The sequence below is a fragment of the Mytilus galloprovincialis genome, chromosome 1 (assembly GCF_965363235.1).
Source record: "Mytilus galloprovincialis chromosome 1, xbMytGall1.hap1.1, whole genome shotgun sequence".
Lineage (NCBI taxonomy): Eukaryota > Metazoa > Mollusca > Bivalvia > Mytilida > Mytilidae > Mytilus > Mytilus galloprovincialis.
Window position 1 is genome coordinate 80440712 of NC_134838.1, and position 22865 is coordinate 80463576.

At 34.4% G+C, this 22865-nt stretch overlaps 1 protein-coding gene across 1 annotated transcript; it reads right to left on the bottom strand.

Moving 5' to 3' along the window:
• Positions 1 to 14858: 14858 nt before the first annotated feature.
• On the bottom strand, positions 14859 to 21988 carry LOC143085319 (uncharacterized). The gene is made up of 2 exons (XM_076261595.1): positions 21901 to 21988; positions 14859 to 16198 (listed from the first exon to the last, which is right to left on the bottom strand). The coding sequence occupies exon 2, from the start codon at positions 16196 to 16198 to the stop codon at positions 14891 to 14893; it is 1308 nt and encodes a 435-aa protein (XP_076117710.1). The 5' UTR covers positions 21901 to 21988; the 3' UTR covers positions 14859 to 14890.
• Between the last annotated feature and the right edge of the window lie 877 nt (positions 21989 to 22865).

Here is a 22865-nt window from a genome sequence, read left to right on the forward strand (position 1 = left end):
ATATATTAATATTATTATTGCATTTGATTTTTCATTGATCATATGACTACTTGTCATACCGCTGCCTTCATACCGACTCGGTTTTTTCCCTTCTTCTAGTAAAATACATTCCAAAGACACAAAATCTCTCTATATGTGACAGACGGAAGCTTTATAAAACAAGTGTGAAGGATTTTTTGTATCTCAAATAACCTTTGGCCTCAGTGAATATCATATATCTGTTGTTCATAAATCATTGTGTTCCAGCCACATCAAAGTAATTATTACACGTTTTGATTTCATACATTTCATTTTGCAGAAAAAACTCATTGATTAAGTAAGACAAATTATTGCATGCCACAAACGTGCTTTTCAATGCACAGATAATATTCTTTTAGATTACAAAACTGAAAATACATGTATGTTACTTTTGATGCAACCAGCTACTATTATATATTAATCGTCCAAGTCGAGAAATTATGAGACAAAATGTAACAGTAGCGTTCAAATGCCTGATATTAACATTTTTAACATTCTGATAAAATCAGCGTTGATGTTCTAGGTTTCGAAACGACATCTGAATTTGTGCTGGTTACATTTTGCAATATCAACAAGTTCTATAAATGAACTGTACATCACCTGTTGATAATAATGAAAAAGATATTCTGTGTCATTTGGGCATTAAAAAGAGCTTAACTTGCAAAATAACAACGCTCCTAAATGACATAAACAGAATAAATATTCAAAATTAAATTCAATTTGGTTGAAATTCGTGATTTGTTATGTTTTAGAGTACATGACGCCCACAAGATCTAGTATTTAATGAGTTACAAAATCAGTAGGGATAATATATCAGTTAAAATGGAGTTAAATACGATCAAATAACAATTTTCTTTCCTTTTCTGGAATTTTATACGGAATCTTTAAGAGAAAAAATAACATTTAATGTATATCGTTTAACGGATGTATTGTGAAAGTTTAAACTCCGAAATTTCTTCCCGTGTACTTTAAATCTAAGATTTCGTGTCAAAGTTGGGCTTCAATTGTCGTTGAATTACTCATCAACTTTGTAAATTTATTATATACAACACAATAAAATAAAGCCATTAATATACAAATTATTATTTAAAACGAAAAGACGGAAGCCATAAATAAAGCAAAGAAAACAGAGAAAGAAGGAAACCGAAAAGAAACAGAAACAAGAATGTGTCGCTAGAAGCCCCATTCGCACTATAATCTAAAGAGGAACATTTCTGAATCAGCCCTCACTTATGCCTATTACCATGATAATCATGGATTGTATTTTATCTTTTTTAGTACATAACTTTTCATGCAAGAGTTAGATTTGCTTATTGATCAATATGCAAATCTTCACACCAATGTTTGCTGGTTTAAAAAAACCTTTGCAGGTGATAAATAGACCATTTTACATGACCATGAAAAATCCCCAAGTACATTTTTTTTCTTTTTATAATATTTCAATTATGCAGGCTGTGTCTTTTACATAATCTTAACTCCTACAGTTGTCAAATAAACAGAAAAAATTCATAACAAGAATGTGTCCATAGTACACGGATGCCCCACTCCCACTATCATTTTCTATGTTCAGTGGACCGTGAAATTGGGGTCAAAACTTTAATTTGGAATTAAAATTAGAAAGATCATATCATAGGGAACATGTGTACTAAGTTTCAAGTTGAAGTAACTTTAACTTCATCAAAAACTACCTTGACCAAAAACTTTAACCTGAACTTTGCACTATCATTTTCTATGTTCAGTGGACCATGAAATTGGGGTCAAAACTATAATTTGGCATTAAAATTAGAAAGATCATATCATGGGGAACATGTGTATTAAATTTCAAGTTGATTGGACTTCAGCTTCATCAAAAACTACCTTGACCAAAAACTTTAACCGGACGGACGGACGGACGAACGGAGGCACAGACCAGAAAACATAATGCCCCTCTACTATCGTAGGTGGGGCATAAAAATGGACACTCAGAAGATTCTTCGTCTTTAAGCAAAATTGAAAGGGGAGAGTACAATAAATTACCATAGCACAATAACAATAACGAGATGTAATTAGGGACGACATCAAAAGTTCAATGTAGGATAAAAAAAAACTTAATTCCCATAGTTTTTTCGCTGACCCCCTACCCCCCTTCTTAACTTAATTTGGGAAAAATTGATTTGCCTATATGGATATATGTAAAATCGATTTTAGATTAACAAAACTTGCAGCAATGAAAATGTATTAAAATAAGTTGTTTGCCAAACATTATCAATAGAGCCATACAACACGAATAAAAAAAGTTGACATTTCATTTTTAACGTAAGAAGTTTTATGATCCAATCAATTTCCCTTAAGAGTGTATACCAATTACTGTCTGACCCAAAGCAACCGAGGACAACAGTACATTTTCCAAGAACTGTCTATAGCAAACATGTTTTGGTGCTCTTATTAAATATTGATTTTGTAATTTTTGACGTTTTAATTGACTATGAAAGGTTGTTCTTTGCATCATCATTCACATATATCACATTCATAGAAGTCCCAAAACGAATCCGAATAAGTATACATCGTGTATCAATTGGTACTTCACTGACACTTCAGATAAAAGAATGTTGATGATTAAACTTTTTTTAAATAAAATAAGCATGCTTCTGGGATAGACAGTTATTATTTTTAATCGCAGTGAAACTATCAGCACCATATGATAATGTTATACTGCGCCTATTCATAATAAGATGACATGTTGTCTAGACATTCAACGAACTCATTATAGATACCAGGCATATATAGTGTACGTCAACCGTGCGTTTCGTCGACAAAAGACTCACCAGTGATGCCAAAAAAAAGGAGTGTAAATATCTCATATCAATGCTAAATTCACAATAAAGAAGACATCTTTAGTGATGACAAGATTAGTTACTCCGTTCATGAATATTTACTTGTTCAGAGGATTTACAATCAAGTAAAGGCCAACAACAGATCTTGTGTTTTAACATGATTAAATTGCACTGAGAGACTCTTAATATATCTTTTTTATCATTTCAAAACTAATTTGTCTTTTAAATTCTTTCTAATTGCAAGGACTAGGACACATACAATGCAGCCTTTAAAGCTAGGTTCACACTGCCGATCAGACCAACTCGATCAAGCCCGATCAAGACAAAATACGTGATCGGGAGACTGGTCTGACTCAATCGACAAGGATGTTCGGGTAAGTCTACCCTACTCGTCATCGATCTGACTATCTACCCGAGAGTTTTTGACATGTCAAAAACAATCGAGTAAGGACCGAGAAGCAAGTCACTCGAGAAGAGATCGAGAATTCGTCGAGTAGCGGTCGAATTGATCTGGAAAGGATCGTGTATCGGAATACAACAAAATTTACGTTGTATTCCGACCAATCTCGATCTCTACACGATTCCGATACACGATCCTTTCCGGATAAATTCGACCGCTACTCGACGAATTCTCGATCTCTTCTCGAGTGACTTGCTTCTCGGTCCTTACTGGATTGCTATTGACATGTCAAAAACTCTCGGGTAGATGGTCAGATCGATGAAGAGTTACTGAGTAGGGTAGACTATCCCGAACATCTTTGTCGATTGAGTCAGACCAGTCTCCCGATCACGTAATTTGTCTTGATCGGACTTGATCGAGTTGAGATTTAAGCTAGTTTCACACTGCCGATCAGACCAACTCGATCAATCTCGATCAAGACAAATTAAGCGTTCGGAACACTGGTCTGTGTCAATCGACAATAATGTTCGGGGTGGTCTACCTTGGTCGTCATCGATCTGACTTTCTACCCGAGAGTTTTTGACATGTCAAAAACATTCGAGTAAGGATCGAGAAGCCAGTCACTCGAGAAGAGATCGAGAATTCGTCGAGTAGCGGTCGAATTGATCGGAAAGGATCGTGTAGAGATCGAGTTTGGTCGAAATACAAATAGTTTACCGATCAGTACCCGATCATTTCGATCTTTGCTCGACTAATATCCGATCATTTCTCGATCAACGACAACCTGCACGATATGTGATCAATGCCCTATCGCTTCATGATCATTGTGACTTCTATATTTTTCTCATCAGAGACCAACTCGACCAATACCCGATCTCTACGCGACCACATTCGACCACTCTTCGATTTCTACTCGGCCATACACGAGTATACAAGACTGCTACACGATTCTCTAAAAATGTGTGCAGGTCTGATTAACTCTCATAACTTTGATTCTGTAAAAATATATTGTCACGATTTGTTTTTAACTGTACACAAATTCCTTCATGTACAGTACGCGTCTGTAATTTTCCAAGGAGGTGTAAAATTTCAAAAGAGAGAACACATATACCAAAGGAACAATCAAACTCAATGGTCAAACCGACACAGCCATAGCGAAAAACGAAAGCCGACGAGAATACAAACAGAAGTGAACATAACACAACATAAAAAAAATAAAAACATAGCAACACGAAACCCAATAAAACTGTATAATTGCCAATGAGACAACTCTCTACAGGACACCAAATGACACAGAAATTTACAACTTTATGTCACCGTACGGTCGAATGTTTACATACGCTTTTTTCATACGCTTTTTGATACAATTTTATTAAACAAATAAGACGAAAGACAAATGATTTTTATTTTCGATTTCGTGATAGATATATGTAAACAGTTTCAGAAAAGGTATCCTCAAGGGGATTGAAATTCTATTTTTGGCCAAATTTGGGGAAAGTATGTGACATCTTTGCCCCCTTTTTGCAATATTATTAGTAAAAAAAGGCAGATTGTTGCCATCGATACACCAAAAAGAAATATCTTAAACCATTCAACTACTGGTTATCAGTTTTATGGAAAATACTGATTACATAAATATACACAGTCATATATGACACAAACAGTAGGCTTAATTTGTAAGAAAGCAAGGAAAAGGGGATGATAATATTTATGTATATTGCTATCTAACATCAGTACTTATCCAGTGACAAATCTCAATTTGAAGAAAGGAGCAGTGAAAACTCCTATAACAAATCAGCGTCCTACTCTACTTCCAGGAAGTTTTTATAAACATTGGGGTCCTCTTTGTTTAGCTCCTGCAAGTTTCATACTTTTGATTTTGCCATTTGATTGGGACTTTCCGTTTTAAATTTTTCTCGGAGTTCATTATTTTTGTGATTACTATTTATACTGCCCACACAGTGGTCGCCTTGTCAGCCACTGAATCATCTGGATTTTTCGGCACCCTTTGCTGTCTTCCCCTTTTTTTTTCTTTTTTTCTACGCTCTATTGAAGCTCCGTCACAGGTATTAACCTGTCCATGTAGACAGTTTTAATGTAAAATTTTACTTAGACCTTCTGTGAACTACTGAATCTAACCAAATAAACGGGGAACGTGTCCATTGAACACAGATAATTCCCCAGCTTGCATATAACGTTATAAAGAGTCATTACTCAAGAAAGGTAAAAGTGAAACCACCCAAATTTGCACATGATCGGTGTTTTATGGTTTTGCGTTTCATAAAATTTGGTTGAGGCAAAATGAATTAGAGAACGAAAACTAATTGTTGGGACATACGTATACGTCGTACTCACGGACGGACAAGGGTAACACTAAATGCCTCCTCCGCTGCAGCGGGTGATATAAAAAAAAAATCAGATGTTTTTATACTGAAATTGTACATACCCGACCAATGCCCAACTATCCCTACGACCCCTATACGATCAAGTCGATCTAGTCTGGCCGAGATCAGGCTGAGATCGATTATAGTTAATTTGGTCTAGCTAGTCGAGTACAGATCTCGTAGAGATCGTGAATTGGTCGGAATTAACGAATATGCATTCAATTAGTGGTCGGGTTTGAGTCGTGATGACGTCGTTAAGGAGTCGTGAATGGTCGGGTTTAGGCCATGTACAGTCGGAGAGCAGTCGGATAGAAGTCCTAAACAGGACCCATAAAAAATTTGGTCACGCTTGGTCGTGGAAATTTGGACACTCGGGAGGATCCAGTTGATCTGATCGACAGTGTGAACCTAGCTTTACATATTGTCTTAGGTCGTAACGCCGATACGATGTGTTATTGGCAGTTGTTTTCACCCACGATCGTTGTATTATTGATATAACACTTTAATATATATATATATAACTAATATATAAACATGATAAAGGGCTTACAAGTCAAAGTTTACATATCTATATTTCCAATGGTCAATTATACAATGAATTGTTCAAAGTTCGGTAACTCCAGCAGTATAAATATTTTGTTTGGTGATGTTTATGAGAAACATACTAAATAACTTGGGGTTGTGCAATATCAATTGACAGTTCTTTAAAGTTTTACTTTATCGAATAAAACTACTTAAGAGATAATTGATGCAAGCTATACTTTATTGTAGTTTTAACTGACAAAAATTCTAAATTCTCATACATACATGTATAGCCCTTATTACTTCCTCAGGATGGTAAGATTGTTCCATAAACAACACATGTAATCATTCATCCAATTTTCGTCGAAATCATAACAGATCTACAGCAGTAAATTGAAGTTTACCGGAGTCTTCAATATCAACAAAGACAAAGATGGCGGCAAATATGAATTGACAGCAAACAAGCAGTGTTGAGAAGGGGGGTGTAGGTGAGTTCATCTTATCACCACACTCTTCTACATCTACAGCTAATCATCATGTAGAGCCTGATTATTTTCTTGTCACAGACAGTTACTGGACATATCCCTAAAAGTACACAATCTGAAGACCACCCCAAAGATCCAAGGTACCAATTTACCATTATAAACAATAATAATGCTTCAAATCATGACATTATCCTGGTAAAATTCAGAATGAACATCATTTTCAGAAATAAATTATGAATCTCTACAGGACCACCTTGTAGACATTCATGTCATTTTGTTTACCTATCTATGCTTCCGATAACCATATCCAGGTCCAGATACATCAGTTGGTGTGTTCCCATTTCGCCTTAGTTGTGAATTCCAGGTAAAAAAGGTAACAAAAAAATACTAAGGCGATATGGGAATTGTACTAAGGCGAAATGTGAATTAGATGAAAAAAATAAATAAACAAATTAAACCTCGGTGTTTTTGTAACAATATAAACAACATGTAATTAGGGATATTTTTTGTCTCTTTGATTACTATTTTAATATTTACAATAAAACATTAGTCAGTAGGAAAGTTGATTTTTTCCCTTTATTTAATAACAAGTTTCAGTTGTATGAATTTTATGCAATAAGACAATTCTTAATAATTCAATTAATATCCTTAACATTGTGCAACACAAAAAGTTAAAAAGAATGAATTTACGATGAAATAACAAAACTTAGAGATGCACCATTGGATGCCCAGACCCTGGAGACTGCACACAAACTGCCTATATTCGAAAGTAAGAGATCAGCACTCTATCGTACCAGACAAAAACTGTACCCAGGCATACCAAATACTAGACCAAGAATACAACTTTAAGGAAAATTTCACCAGACCACTAGTACAGAACTACAAGTTGACGATGGTGACATCAAATACTACTCATATTCACAACTCCTGAAAATCTACGACAACTGTGCACTGCAGACACTGTATACTGTGAACTCTCTACACAGCCCCACTAATGTTTGACAGCATATTCACCATTCATGCATTTGTTGACACAGCCATATTTTCATTGGTGTATTCTTTGCTTCCACAGCGAGATGCTGACACTTATATTATATTCTCCAAACTCCTGAAAAACATCGCCAACCACATAACCTCAACTTTCAGCCAGACAGAGTTAGCCTTGGCCTTGAATGTGCATCAAGAAATGCAGTATCTCATGTCTTTCCAAACGCAGAACTCAAAGGTTGTTTGTTCCACTACGCAAAAGCAATTTGGAAATAATTCTTAAGTTTTATGTATTCGTGCTTATTCTCATGGTATTATTTATAACATTGTGCTTTGAATTCAGTGCTGATTCAGAAGTAAAATATTTAATTGTTATGATATTTGTCTTTATTTATTTATTAAAATATGAAATATCCATAGCAAATTTGTCATCTCTAAAAAGACTTTATTTACAATATATAACACATGAGTAAAAAAAATACAATTTCAGAAAAAGAAGAGAAACTATAAAAAAAAGTATTTAAAAAGTGGGACACAAAAAAAAAAAAATTCTTTTAAATAGTATTTCATGGTAGAATTTGACATCAAATAACAAATATCAACTAATTGCAATACAAACAAAACATAACTTAATTACATTGTTTATAGAAGCTCCCATTTCGCCTTAGTTAATTCTTGTGTACCTGAAAATTTGTACTAAGGCAAACTGGGATTAATTTTATATAATTATTTTGACAGCTAAGGCGAAATGAGAATAAGCCCATCAGTTTTCCCTTGCGGAACATGGGATGAACCCGTAACATGGGACGAAAAAGGTATTATGTGTGATACCTGTAACCAATGGTATCATGTATCTTGCCAATCCATTAGCTCCCGATCATACAATATCTTAGCAGACGACAGCTGCGTAGCCTAAGATTGTCTAATCTGTGACTGCCCAAATTACAGCCCAGTATGCTTTGAGCTAGTATTGACAACATCAAACTCATTCAGTATCCTGTCTGATACATCACTACAAAGTCCAATTCCATCTGAATGTATCAAACCAATGCATGCATCCACACTAAAGAGAAAGAACCGAAATAATTTAATCTCCAAAGCAAAACCAATGCCAATCAAGATGCTTACTGTAAATTTTCAGTCCATCAAACCAAACAAGGACTAGTTAAAAACCTAGTTGAAAGCACCAAACCTGACTTTGTGCTACGTACAGAAACATGGATAGACCCCTCTATAACAGATAATCAGATATTTCCACCGAACTATAATATATACAGAAACGATCGTAATATACATGGAGGAGGAGTGCTTATAGCCATAAATAGCGACCATCTTATCACACCAGTGCCTGCACTACAAACCAATTGCGAAATTGTGTGGAATAAAATAAGCCTAGCTGGGAACAAAGATATGTATCTTGCATCATACTACAACCCCAAAACAGCAAACGAAGAAAGCCTTGAAAAACTAGGACTGAGTCTAGAACAGGCAAGTACAACGAAAAATGCATTCATAGTCGTTGATGGTGACTTCAACCTTCCAGGCTGGAACTGGTTAACAAGAACTCTAAAACCAGACTCTAAAACCCACTACAAATTTGGCGACATTTTAGACGACAATGGCCTTGTACAACTGGTAGAGGAACCAGCAAGAGGTCCCAATACATTGGACCTAGTGATCACAAACCCATCACGCTTCACTCGTACCAAAGTAATACCTGGGGTGTCAGACCATGATATTGTCTTCAGTGAAATAGACACCAAGTCTATATCAAGGAAACAAAAACCAAGAAAAATAGCATTGTATAGGAAAGCAAATTGGGAAACTATCAAACAGGTAATGAATGTTACTGACCAGAGGGTCAAAGAATTAGCTGCAAATGGGAGTTCAGTGGAGGAACTCTGGTTACTGTTCAAATCCAAGCTTAACCAGAGTGTGAATAATCATATCCTGCATAAAACTGCAAAACAGAAAGATAGCCTCCGCTGGATCACTCCGAAAATACGCAAGTTAATCCATCGACGAGACAGACTGTATAAGAAAAAGAAAAAGTTAGTTGATCCAAAAATCACCTCCAAATTTTAAAAAAAAACCAAGCAAATGGTCCAGAGAGAGCTTCGCAGAGCATACTGGAATATATTGAGAACATTGTAACACCTAAAGAGGAAAATAATCCATACAGTAGTATGAAACAGTTCTTGACGAACATAAAACTTAACGTACAGAGAGCAGTGGAGTGGCACCACTGCGAAGTGAGGGACTACTACACACACACCCAGTAGAACAAACAAACATCCTTAATAAACAGTTGCAATCGGCTCTCTCCACCAAAGATACATACAACCAGCATGAGGTCTCATCTCGATGTCAGATGTCAGGAAGATACCCGTCCTTTGAGGAACGTACCATAACAGAGAATGGTATATTAAAATTACTTATAAAAATCAATCCAAACAAAGCAGCAGGACCTGACAACATAAGACCAAAATTACTGAAAGAACTTGCGAAGGAAATAGCCCCCATACTCACACTGATCTTCCAAACATCAATCAAAACAGGGGATGTACCATCTGACTGGAGGAATGCCAATGTTAGCCCAGTAATCAAGAAAGGCGAGAGATATAAAGCAGAGAATTACCGACCAATATCTCTGACTTGTATATGCTGCAAACTCATAGAGCACATAATCACAAGCCATATCATGAACCATGCAAATTATCTCACCATTACATCATGGCCTTTGATCTAAACGATCTTGTGAAACCCAACTAATTGAATTTGTGGACGATATCACTAAAAACATTAGTGCAGGTAAACAGACAGACGTACTAATTATAGATTTCTTTAAAGCTTTCGACAAAGTTGGTCACAGTCTACTCGTTCATAAACTCGAACACTACGGAATCAGAGGTTGGTCAATAGGTGGATTGCTAGCTTCCTATCATATCGGACACAAGCAGTAGTAGTGGATTGAGGGAGCTCATCACATATTGATGTAGAATCTGGGGTACCCCAAGGCTCAGTCCTTGAGCTTTCGTTATTCCTGTTTTACATCAACGACATGCCTGATGGAATTCAATCTACTATTCGCCTATTTGCTGATGACACCATAGCCTACCTTACAATATTAAACTACAAAGATTCCAACGACCTACAAAAGATCTAGATAAATTGGCAATATGGGAAACAAATGGAAAATGGCCTTCCACCCAGACAAGTGCAGTATACTCACCATCAGCCGGAAAAACAACACCATTGCAACATCATACAAACTACATGGTCACACTTTAGAACCTGCCAAAAGCGCCAAATACCTAGGCTGCACATTCACGTCTGAACTGTAATGGAATGACCATGTTAACAACATCTGCAACAAAGCCAATAGAACAATCGGCTTCCTAAAACGAAACCTGAACATCGGATCAACGTCTGTAAAGGAAAGTGCGTACAAAACACTTGTTAGACCAATAACAGAATACGCCAGTCCTGTATGGGATCCATACAACAAAACAGAAATAGACCGACTAGAGATGGTCCAGAGACGTGCAACACGTTATGTGATGAATAAACACCAAAATCACTCGAGTGTAAGCAAGATGCTAAACCACCTAGAATGGAGATCACTCGAACAAAGACGAAAAGATGCAAGACTAACCATGCTCTTTAAAATAGTAAACGAGAAAGTTGCTGTGACAAAGGAAGATCGTTTGATTCCACCTAAACTATTGTCTAGAAATAGCATGACAGAAGCTTCCAAATTCCAGCAGCATCAAATGATTACCGGAAATTTTCTTTCTTTCCACGAACCATCAAAGATTGGAACAGTCTCCCTCCTGGGATAGTGTCAGCGCCGTCAGCCTCGGTGACAAAGCTGAACTAAATTCAAACAATATGGGGAGGGGGAGGGGTCCGTATGCGCACCGAAGTCATGGCAAAATATTCAGTTAGTTTATTGTGGCCATTATCCGGTAGAAGTAGAAGTAACATGGGTAGGCATTATATTCGTGATTATTTTTGCCCGAGCGATAAAATGTGAGGGCTAAAATAACACGAATATAATGCCTACCCATGTGAAAACTACATTAAAGTATAGCTTGCATCAATTATTTCGATTCTGATTAGGACAATTAAATTAATTTCTATGGCCGATGTGTATAAGTGTAGAGTGTTTGTGTAGGCTCTTCCATGTACCTCCCTTTTTTGTTTGTAAACTAGCAACTTGACGACTGGCAATTTTTTTCTTCAAAGGGAGGAGTTATAAAGAGTCAGCATGAACAGTACTGTAACGTATCTAGGTCAAATATGTCAATTTCGAACTGCAACACAGTACAGTTATAATAAATAAATTAGTAACAACATGCGCATCATACAAGAGTTTGGAAGTGTTTTAAATTAATGAAATCAGGGGCGTAGCTTACGTTGAAGCAACCGAGGCAGTCGCCTCGGTAAAAAAAAGAAAAAAATATTTTCCTTCACTGTATTTTCTTTTAAATAATTATTGCAGCAAACTGGCTACTAAACAATAATGTAGCAACTTGTTATGTCTTGTTGTCGCATTTATTGATTCATTCCCTTTACGAATTATTCAAGATTTATGGGAACATTTGAATTAATTTTCCCTCCTCTACTTGGAAATAGCCTTTACGGTAGTTTTCTGTAATTCAAGTTTGTCAGAGTAAAAGGAAACCGACAACAGATTTATTTTGTCCTACCCCATTGCAAGCGAAAAGAACAGTGATTAGAATAGATGAGGATGCAACTCACGAGTCACCCGATCAAATCACTTTACCATTGAATTAGGTCAATTAGTTAATTTTGTGTCAGAATAATTTCTAGTATATCAGGGCCTGGGTGAGGTTTTAAGAAAACAGAAAATTCGGCCCTGAAATTAATTTAAATTTAAAAGAATATGGATTTAAAATGGTGCTAAATTATAAAATCAAGGAAAACCAAATTATTGGCGACAATGATTAAAAAATAAATATTTGATAATCCCATTCTAAGCATTCAAACCCTCATTTATAACCGTTGACATGTTCCCCTACGACTATGTTCATTGACTTTGGTACTAAACAAAACAAAATATGCATTTATATATTATAGTGCACAGAAAATAATTTATATGTTGTGGTTCTCAAGTTTTATTCTCGCTATTTTAAATTCATAGTACGTTTTCACAAGCAGGAAATTTAAAATATTTAAAGGAATCACTAATTGCATAGAAATATGTCTGTTATTTAATACATGTCAGTTTATATTTAGCAAAAATCAACCAAATACTGTTTATTTATAATGAAGACTCTAGAATAAAGTAAATGTTAGTTATTCGCCGGTTGTCATGTTCATCATGATTGAAAAAGAGTTAAAAATCATTCAATATGTAATTTCAAGACCTTCGAAGGAATACACCACTAAAACAAGTGCCGTGCTACACTTTACATGTAGCATATGTTTTTCTCCTAGTTTATCCTGAAATTTGTTTGTTCAATCCAGCTGTCATTTTGTGGTGATTATCTATAATTCGTTGATTCGTGACCTACGACCAAATAAATGATCATCACAAAACTTATAATATTACAAATAAACCTTAATATTTGCGTTTTTATTTCTTCTGTATTGAACATTTTGTACAGGTTTCTTCTATCCACCGAGCAAGGTCATGATTTCTTGTGATATGACGTCTGAGGTACAGCCAACTATATTAGAGTGTACTACAGCTTGGAAATATATCGGGAGCCATTAGGCATTTGAGGTGGTTTCTGCTGGGAACAGTATGTCAATATATATATGTTCCTGCTTTCTGTAACTGCTAGCAAGTCGGGAAACTGACTTTTCATTGGTTGTCTAATACCTTCACGTATTTTGTTATTTTTATAGCTTTGAGTATAGGTAGTAAGGCATATAATTAACATTATTATGATGAAATAACATTGAACAGCAACTATTTTTAACGATTTTTTCTGTTTCAAATTGTAAAAACCTCTATAGCTTCAGCGGGGCTGCGCCCCCCCCCCCCCAGAACCCCTGCCTCGGTATAAACAGAGGGCAAGCTACGCCACTGGAAATATATTATATGTATGATAATTTGATGAAATTCATTATTCTGCAGTAGTCAATATACGCTTGTGCAAACACATTTATTAGATTTAGAGTATGGGTTTATTCACAAAGCGAATGAAGCACGTCATAATAGAATGCATTATTAATGTTATTTATTGATGGATTCCTATATAACTATTTTATCATGACATGTTTCGGTGTTACAGATGATCTACATAATCATTAAGGATAGTTTGAAAATGAAATGTTACGTTGTTTGAATTTTTCATTGATAAATAGTAATATAAAAAAGAAGATGTGGTATTATTGCCAATGAGACAACTATCCACAACAGACCAAAATAACACAGACATTAACAACTATAGGTCACCGTACAGCCCTCAACAATGTGCAAAGCCCATACTGCATAGTCAGCTATAAAAGGCCCCGATAAGACAATGTAAAACAATTCAAACGAGAAAACTAACGGCCTTATTTATGTAAAAAAATGAAAGAAAAAAACAAATATGTAACACATAAACAAACGATAACCACTGAATTACAGGCTCCTGACTTGCATTTTTTGGGACAGGCACATACATAAATAATGTGGCGGGGTTAAACATGTTAGCGGGATCCCAACCCTCCCCCTAACCTGGGACAGTGGTATAACAGTACAACATAGAACGAACTTTAAAAATCAGTTGAAAAAGGCTTAACTCATTAGATGGACAAACATACAAGTGGACGTGGCCGGGTACTTATACATCCCGACACAAAAAGACACAATGAACAGATCTGAGAGTAATCGCAGTTATGTCTAGTATATAATTATATACATATAGGAATTCCAACTATATGTAGTTCGTAGTAGCATAATACCATTAAGATAACAAATTAATAAGACAGTTAAATCACGAATATGACCTACCGATTTAGACTATTTACCGGGTTTGTAATAACATGAGCACTACGACGGGTGCCACATGTGGAGCAGGATCTGCCTACCCTTCCGAAGCACCTGAGATAACCCCAGTTTTTTTTGGGGTTCGTGTTGCTTCGTATTTAGTTTTCTATGTTGTGTCTTGTGTACTATTAGTTGTCTGTTTGTCTTTTTTTTTAAGCCATGACGTTGTCAGTTTATTTTCAATCTATGAGTTTGAATGTCCCTCTGTTATCTTTTGACCCTCTTTTAAAGTCTAATAGAAGATGCAATTTAAATCTTTAATATATATCAATACTTTATCCAAATATGTGAATATGATTATACTTGGCATTTCGAAGAACAAATCTGCCAGGTGCTGCGGCGTATGACGGCGATGCTCCGTTCTGTACCACACCTACAGCAGCATAAGGACTACAGCCACTTTTAGCTGCACTTGCAAACGTATCATATGCCTCATGGGCATTGAATCTGTGGTAAACAGTCTGATGGACTGGTCTATGTTGTTGGTGTGATGTGTGGTCAGTGACACTATTGACAACTGTTTTTGCTGCATTCAAATCCATGTGTGACTTTCTTTTGTCTACACTAGCGACAACAATATTTCGGCCACGGTCCCTGAATTTGAGATGTCCACTACATTCATGCTGGAAGTGTTTATCATCTCCAGTAACATCTTTGTAGGCGATGACCAACCAGTCGCGCCAATAATACTTCTTTGCAAGGAAACTGTATAAATTATTGGCGAAGTCATGATTATTCATATTATTAGTTGAGTGATCGAGGGCATATTTGTCGATGTCAGCACCCGACTGGTCGTGATATTTGTTAGCTATCGTTGAGTCTGCATGACTCATTACAGATCGAATTTGATACAGACGAGATTTCCATTGGCTTGTATGATACGGTACATTTTTACTTAGGCCTTTCACCTGAAGATACGCAAGTTCAACTTCTGCTGCACGCAATAGCAATTTCAATATACCAGAACTGAAAGTTCCGCATTTTTTTCTGTCATAAAGTGTGAATTTCATACAAGGAATAAGAAGTCCATCACCAAATACATTTCCAACATTCAGTACGCCTTCATAAAGCTTAATACCACTATTCTGAAAATCACTCTCGTAATTGGTAATGAATAGATCTTTTTCGCCAGCCAATGCAATGGTTGGCGCACTATACATTTCTCTGTACTTACGATAGACGGCATTAATTTTCTGTTCAAGGTCGCTATACTGAACTTTGACTGTATTCCATTGAATTAATCCTTTAACCTCGGCAAATTGTGAATCAACTTTATCAAATCGACGGTCAATGTCTTTTGCAAGTCGTTGAATAGCAAGTAATTCTGCTGAAGGTCCTGGCTTATTAAAAAATCCAGCAATAAATGACACCAATGGACCTATCACTCCTAGAAAAGGTGCAACATTTTTCGCTAGGTTTGACAAAACTTTTGGTATTTCGGTATTATTTTCGAAAAAACTTGCGATTTCTTTGCCTGCATTAAGACCAGCAACAATGTGGTTGGATGTTGTTGACCTAATTTTTCTGGTTTCTTCTGCCAATACAACCACAATACACAAGGTAAGCAATGTCAGAACTTTCATCTGCAAAACAATGTACAATGTTAATATCTTATAAATATTTTACTGCCAATAATACGACAGCCTGGAAATAATTGGTAATTGGTAAAGAATAGAACCTTCTCGCCAGCCAATGCACTGGTTGGCGCACTATACATTTCTTAATTAAGCAATTGAATGGTCAGATACATATATATACATAGCAATATATGTTTACAATTGTTATATTGCCGTAATCATCGTATGCAATTTCTTATTTAGTCATTTAAGTCACATCAAAAACTGCACAAGAAAATATCAAATGTAAATTATATATATTTAAAATTTTAAAGATAAAATTTTAATAATCTACGCATAAACATTATGTATGTTATATATGAAGATAAACATATAAGTATTTTAGCGAATGGTACTAACGGGCTATGCCACATATATTAATTATTGTACTCTTATATCGATGCTTTGTGTTTATTGTTTTTATGTTATTAGTTATTTTGGTTGTTTTGGTTTTTATGTGTTTCGTACCGATCTATTGAGTTAAACCATATGCTACTGATTTTTACAGTTTACTCTTATGTTGTGCTGTTACATCCTTTCTGTTTTAGGTAAGGTGAAAGGTTTAACTATAATAACCACGTTTCAGCCCACCACATTCTTGACGTGCCTGTCCAAAGTCAGGAGCCTGTAGTTCATCGGATGTTTTTGTTTCATGTCTGCAATATTTGTTTTTCGTAAATTGTATTGTTACCCGATTAGGTTATTTCACATTCATGTCGGGGGCTTTTATAGCTGACTATACGGTATAGGTTTTTCTCATTATTGAAGGTTCAATGACCTATAATTGTTATATCCTCATCATTTGTGTTCTGGTGGACAGTTGTTCCAATTACAATCATACCACATCTCCATATTTTTATATAATATTATGTAGCGTTTTTACAAATTAACGAAACTTAATAGACACAATTCACGCATGAATTTAATGCTTAAGGATTATGTACCCTTGTGTTGCTTCAATGCTAAACATATGGAAATTTTATAGAAAATCCACAGCCTTCATCCTTGTTCTATCATATATGGCAATTTGATGACGAATAGATATAGGATTATTGCATGCAGTGCTAGCATTGATTTCTTTAAAACAAGTTTATTAATGTAGTTATTGGTTAGAACAAATAAAAATATGGACCAAATCAAGTACACCTTTTAGGGTGCGCTCGACTTTAGTTACTCTGCACGAGGTATTTTGGAATTTACAGGTTGGTTAGAACTTTTTGTAAAAAATAAACACTAGCACATCATAGAAAAGCAAGTGAGTAATCTATGTTTCAAATTTTATAACAAAAATCTCTTTATTAAAGGCTGTGGATTTTCTATAAAAATCTTGGTTTATTTGCCACAAAGTACTCTTTTTCTATTAAGTGCAATGCAACAGTAAATAATAATGCTTTGCATCAAGTTTTCCCCTTGTACATGTTCAAAATGGCCTGTCTCTATTATTCATAATATCTGTAGTTTTGATACAATTGATGTTTAAAAAATTCGTACAAAAATGGCTACAGAAGGGTACATAAACCTTAACCTATTTGAACCCTATTCAAAAATACTTTTGGCAAAAGTGCCACATATAGAGTTGAATATGAGGATAATTGTCTCAAAAATATGAATGAAAAGTAAATTGTATGCTACTTGCAAGCATTTTACCCCAACTTTTTAATTTGTTGTACTTTATTTCATTTATGTTTCATTAGATAAATTAGTTGTTATAGCAATTATATTTTCCGTGAAACAAAAATGTGTTTAGCTGCATTTCCTTAAATTCAAAAGTATATTGTCGAATAGCCACCGAGGTTGAAATTGGAGTTTTTAAGGTTCTGGTTCAGTTAATTATTGTAATACATTAAACTGTATTGTTTTTTAACTGTAAGAATTGTCATATAATTTGCAAGAGGAACGACCAATTCCCTTAAATTTATTCACACCATGGCCATTTTCAAAATATTATTTTCATTCTCAAAACTGAAATTTGATGAGATTTTGCAAATGTTTATATCAAGTCGAAAAAAAAATGAATTAGAGACCTTTTCAAACCAAAACGTAATTCATTTGAAATGTAAAATATGCATTACTTTTTAGTTCAATGCGGTTCCTATTTTCCCTAAATACCTTGTTTTACAAAACAAGTAAAATTTGTATTTGTACAAAAAAAGTTTCATAAAAAAGCAATATTGTACTTTTAAATAACACTTCGGGCTGATGGATATTATTATTTAAATAAGTAGTGAGTCGAAGCAATAAAAAAACCTCATTAAGCGATAAGGATAAAACAGTCACATTGTGACTTGGATGGATAGTTGTCTCATTGGCATTCATACCACATCTTCTTAAGCTGTATAACTTTCGGTATTTATAGAGAAAACTGCATTAAATTTTTTAACTTTGTTGTTTTAAATAAGCTAATATTTCATGTATATTCAAAAACAAATGAAATAAATTATAAAAAGAAATATATATATATAAAGCGTTCCTTACACTAATTGTTAACAAGTTATTTGTCACCCTAATCATATTACTAATGCAGGAAATCTATTCATCGTTTGCTATATCAAAAGATAAAATTGTATGATAACTGTTTGGTTTGATTGTTATTGGATGAACAAAGCAACAATCAATCACTATCATTTGTTTTCTTCAGATATAACAAATGGAATTTTCGACGTTTTTTTCGATTTTCAACATCAAAAAAGTGTAAGTGCCTAAATTCATCGATATAAATACAAAAAAAGTTTTATAAATCAAAATAACACTTTATTAATTTGTTGTGTTCGATGCGCTTTCCTTTTTACTTTTATCAGGGACGCTCATGCAAAAGAAATGGTAAACCTAGAATGTATGACTACTTTTAGATAAACACGTGAAGAGCTATATGACCTAAAAGAATAACAAATTACATTTTAGGTCAACTTTGTCTGAGGGATTTACAATTTAGGGAGATAAAACAGCATTTTCTGAAAACCAATATTACGACCTAATATTGCCATCATTTAATAAATAGTACGAAGAATTTGATGAGAATGCTAATGAAAAGAACGAAATACGACGAAACGACAAACAAGTTCTCAAAACACTCAATAGTAAAATTTAAGCAACACGAACCGACCCAAACACTGGGGTAATCTCAGATGCTGCGAGAGGGTAAGCAGATCCTGCTCCACGAGTGGTAACCGTCATGTTATTCACAATAAGTGTCCACTGTCAATTTGAACAACTCAGTATTGTTCAAAAATTTAACAACCTAATTATTTGGGGAGCCAAAAGTCGAAGTTGAAATGTTCACGGATAAATGCATTATACGTCTGATACTCACGATTAAATAAGAGGCGTAAGATACCAAGGCGACAATCTAATGTATAATTTATATATAGGTATAATTTATATATAGGTATAATTTATATTGAAGTAATAAGTATAATAACAAAAATACCGAACTTCAGGGAAAATTCAAAACGGAAAGTCCCCTATAGGTATAATTTATATTGAAGTAATGTCACTAGAGATAAAGGACATAAAGGATAAAGATACAGTCTACCTCATATCTTGACTTACATCTAGAAATTGACAATGAGGGTCGGTTGAAAACAAAGCTTTACGACAAAAGAGATGATTTCAGCTTCCCATTTGTGAACTTTCCATTTCTATGTAGCAGCATTCCTGCAGCGCCTGCGTATGTAGTATATACGTAGTGATACGATATTCCCGGGCTTGTATTTCCTACCATGATTTCCTTGATAGAGGGTTGCTGCTCACTAGGAAGCTATTAAACCAAGAGTTCCTAATGGTGAAGTTGAAATCACCCCTTCGTAAAGTTTATGGACGCCATCACGAGTTGGTTGACCGTTATTGAATATCCGTTTCACAGGTGATAGCGGATATGTTTCATATGTCGTAACTACAATCCCGTTCCCTTTTCACGAATGTGACCTACCGAATTAGACTTAATACCGGCTTTGTAGTAACATGAGCAATACGACGGGTGCCACATATGGAACAGAATCTGCTTACCCCTCCGGAGCACATGAGATCACCCCCAGTTTTTAGTGGGGTTCGTGTTGCTTAGTCTTCATTTTTCTTTGTTGTGTTTTGTGTACTATTGTTTGTCTTTTTTTTTTTCTTTTTTAGTCATGGCGCTGTCAGTTTATTTTCGATTTATGAGTTTGAATGTCCCTCTGGTATCTTTCGCCCCTCTTTTATGTGTAATGATTATCAATACCACCAACTTAATAAAGTAAATCATGTTGCTAGGAGGAAGCAATAGCAGTATATCGATGTTCAAACTCGTAAATCCATTTTGTATAAACCATTTAATATGATTTTTTTTTTAAATATGAGAGAATCGCATGAACAACTAAAGAAGTGATAGCGGTTGGCTTGTCAGGGTGTTCCAAATTCCCAACGCAATTTAAAATCAAAGGCCTACAGACTCAAATTTATTGGCAAGCAAATAACAAAATGAATAACACATCGATACCATATAAAGTGACATTATAAATATGTTTGTGATTTCGTTTGACCTACTAAAAACGGATTTCATCTCGACATTTTTGTTTTGGTCTTTGTAAACTTTCTATTTGAATGTAGCAAGGTTGGAGTAACACTTTCACACAGAATATATATTTTTCAGTAAATATAAAGTATTCCACAGCCATTGTTTCTCAAGATCAAATCAAGGTAAACTTACATTGAAAACAAAATGAATAATTATGACATGGATACTTGAATAATTAGGAGATGTGTGAAAAGACATTCATGAGACACAAGACTAAAATACAACCAAACTAATAACGATATATATATACTGTGAAAGTACTTTTATTCGTGGGGTACCAATTTTCGTGGTTTTCGTGGATGACTTTATCCACGAATTTAAGTGTCCAACGAAATAAAATAATCATTGTCCAAATCAAGAAATGAAAAGATCCCCATCGGTAGGTTTGACTACTTATATGATCTAGCGAATATATTGCATAACGCCTAATCTGAGAATACTTTAATAGCAGTCACAGAACTACAACCGCATGCAGGATTATACCCATTTAATCTTTAATAACCTCAACTGTACAACTTTTGATCTTTTAATTCTCACAAAAAATATTTTTTATCGATGAAAGTCAGATTTCCGGTATTGATATGCCTCGTACATATGGGAAATAATATCTTCATTCTGTGCTTGATTTTGAAAAGAATTATTTGATAATTCAAGATACTTTTATAGCATTTGTTTATGTTACTGTTTTCTTTAGGTGACATGTTTTTGGCCTAATTAACACCTTTGATGGTCTTTAATCTGTTGATCACTTTATCATGGGTTAATTAGTGTTATCACTACGATTTAAACGGGTCGATGTTTACTTTGCAATTTCCTTCAATCCAGACTATTTGTAACCTCCGTTTCTAAAGGCTTTAATTTAAAAAAAAATTTCTTTCTAAAAAAATAAAATCCACGAATTTAAAAACCCACGAACATGTAAATATTGCTTAAACCACGAAAATTAATACCCACGAATTAAAGTACTTTCACAGTATATATATATATATATATATATATATATATATATATATATATACGAAATTTAAGTTAATTTTTATATATTTATATATAAATATATGTATATAATAAATCCTCCATACTAAAATTGCTTAAAAGATAATATATATTCTAAACAAACCTTGATGCTTGCTGTTCATTTGATACTGTAAACGAAATTCAGGATTTATTTTATTATAGATATAAATCGTGTTCATGTGTAAAGATTAACAAATAGTTTAAATGTGAAATAGAACGAATTTTACATCTGTTTAAACAACATGTACTTAAAACCAAGGGTAATGACGCACATCTCTATATATAAATACCACGCAACGGCTTCCATCAATGTTTGTAAACTACCTCGTTTGAGTCAAACCTTGTCTATTTGCGCACTGATTGAAGACCATACTTTGACCTATAATGGTTTTCATTTTTATTTATTGTTTTACTTGGATTGAGAGTTGTCTGATTGTCACTCATACCACATCTTCTTATATCTATTTACAAAACAAAAATTCTTACCTAAAATCTTTGCATACTTTAAAAACAGGAAGCTTAATACCAAAATTTACGATACGAGATGGTTCTCATTTCCTATTGTTAATTATCCATTTCAAAATGTTGACGTTTCCTTGTCACCATCTTATGGTGTTTATATTTCTCAACTTGTTCGATTCGACCTTGTATGTAACACCGTATTTGTTTTTAACAAAAGAAATCTCTATATTACTTAAAAAAAACTATTACACCAGGGTTTTCGATATCACAAACTGGTTAAAAAAGTTACTAAATTTTATCATCGGTACAAGGACATCATTCGTAAATATAAATCAACATTGAGACATCTTATATGTTCAGGTATTTTACATCCAATCTTTTATTGTTACATGTATATTCTATACAAATAACAAAAAATGTCGTCATTCACCTCAAAAGCTAACCAAACCTTTAAACAGACTTATTTGAAAGGGATATAGTTACAATACTGTTGTCAGGTCATTAAAGATGGCATATTTTGAAATGAATATTGATTCACTCATACGGTCTTTGCATCAGAAATAAACACATTTATTTGAAAACCAGTTGTTTGCATTATACGGGTTA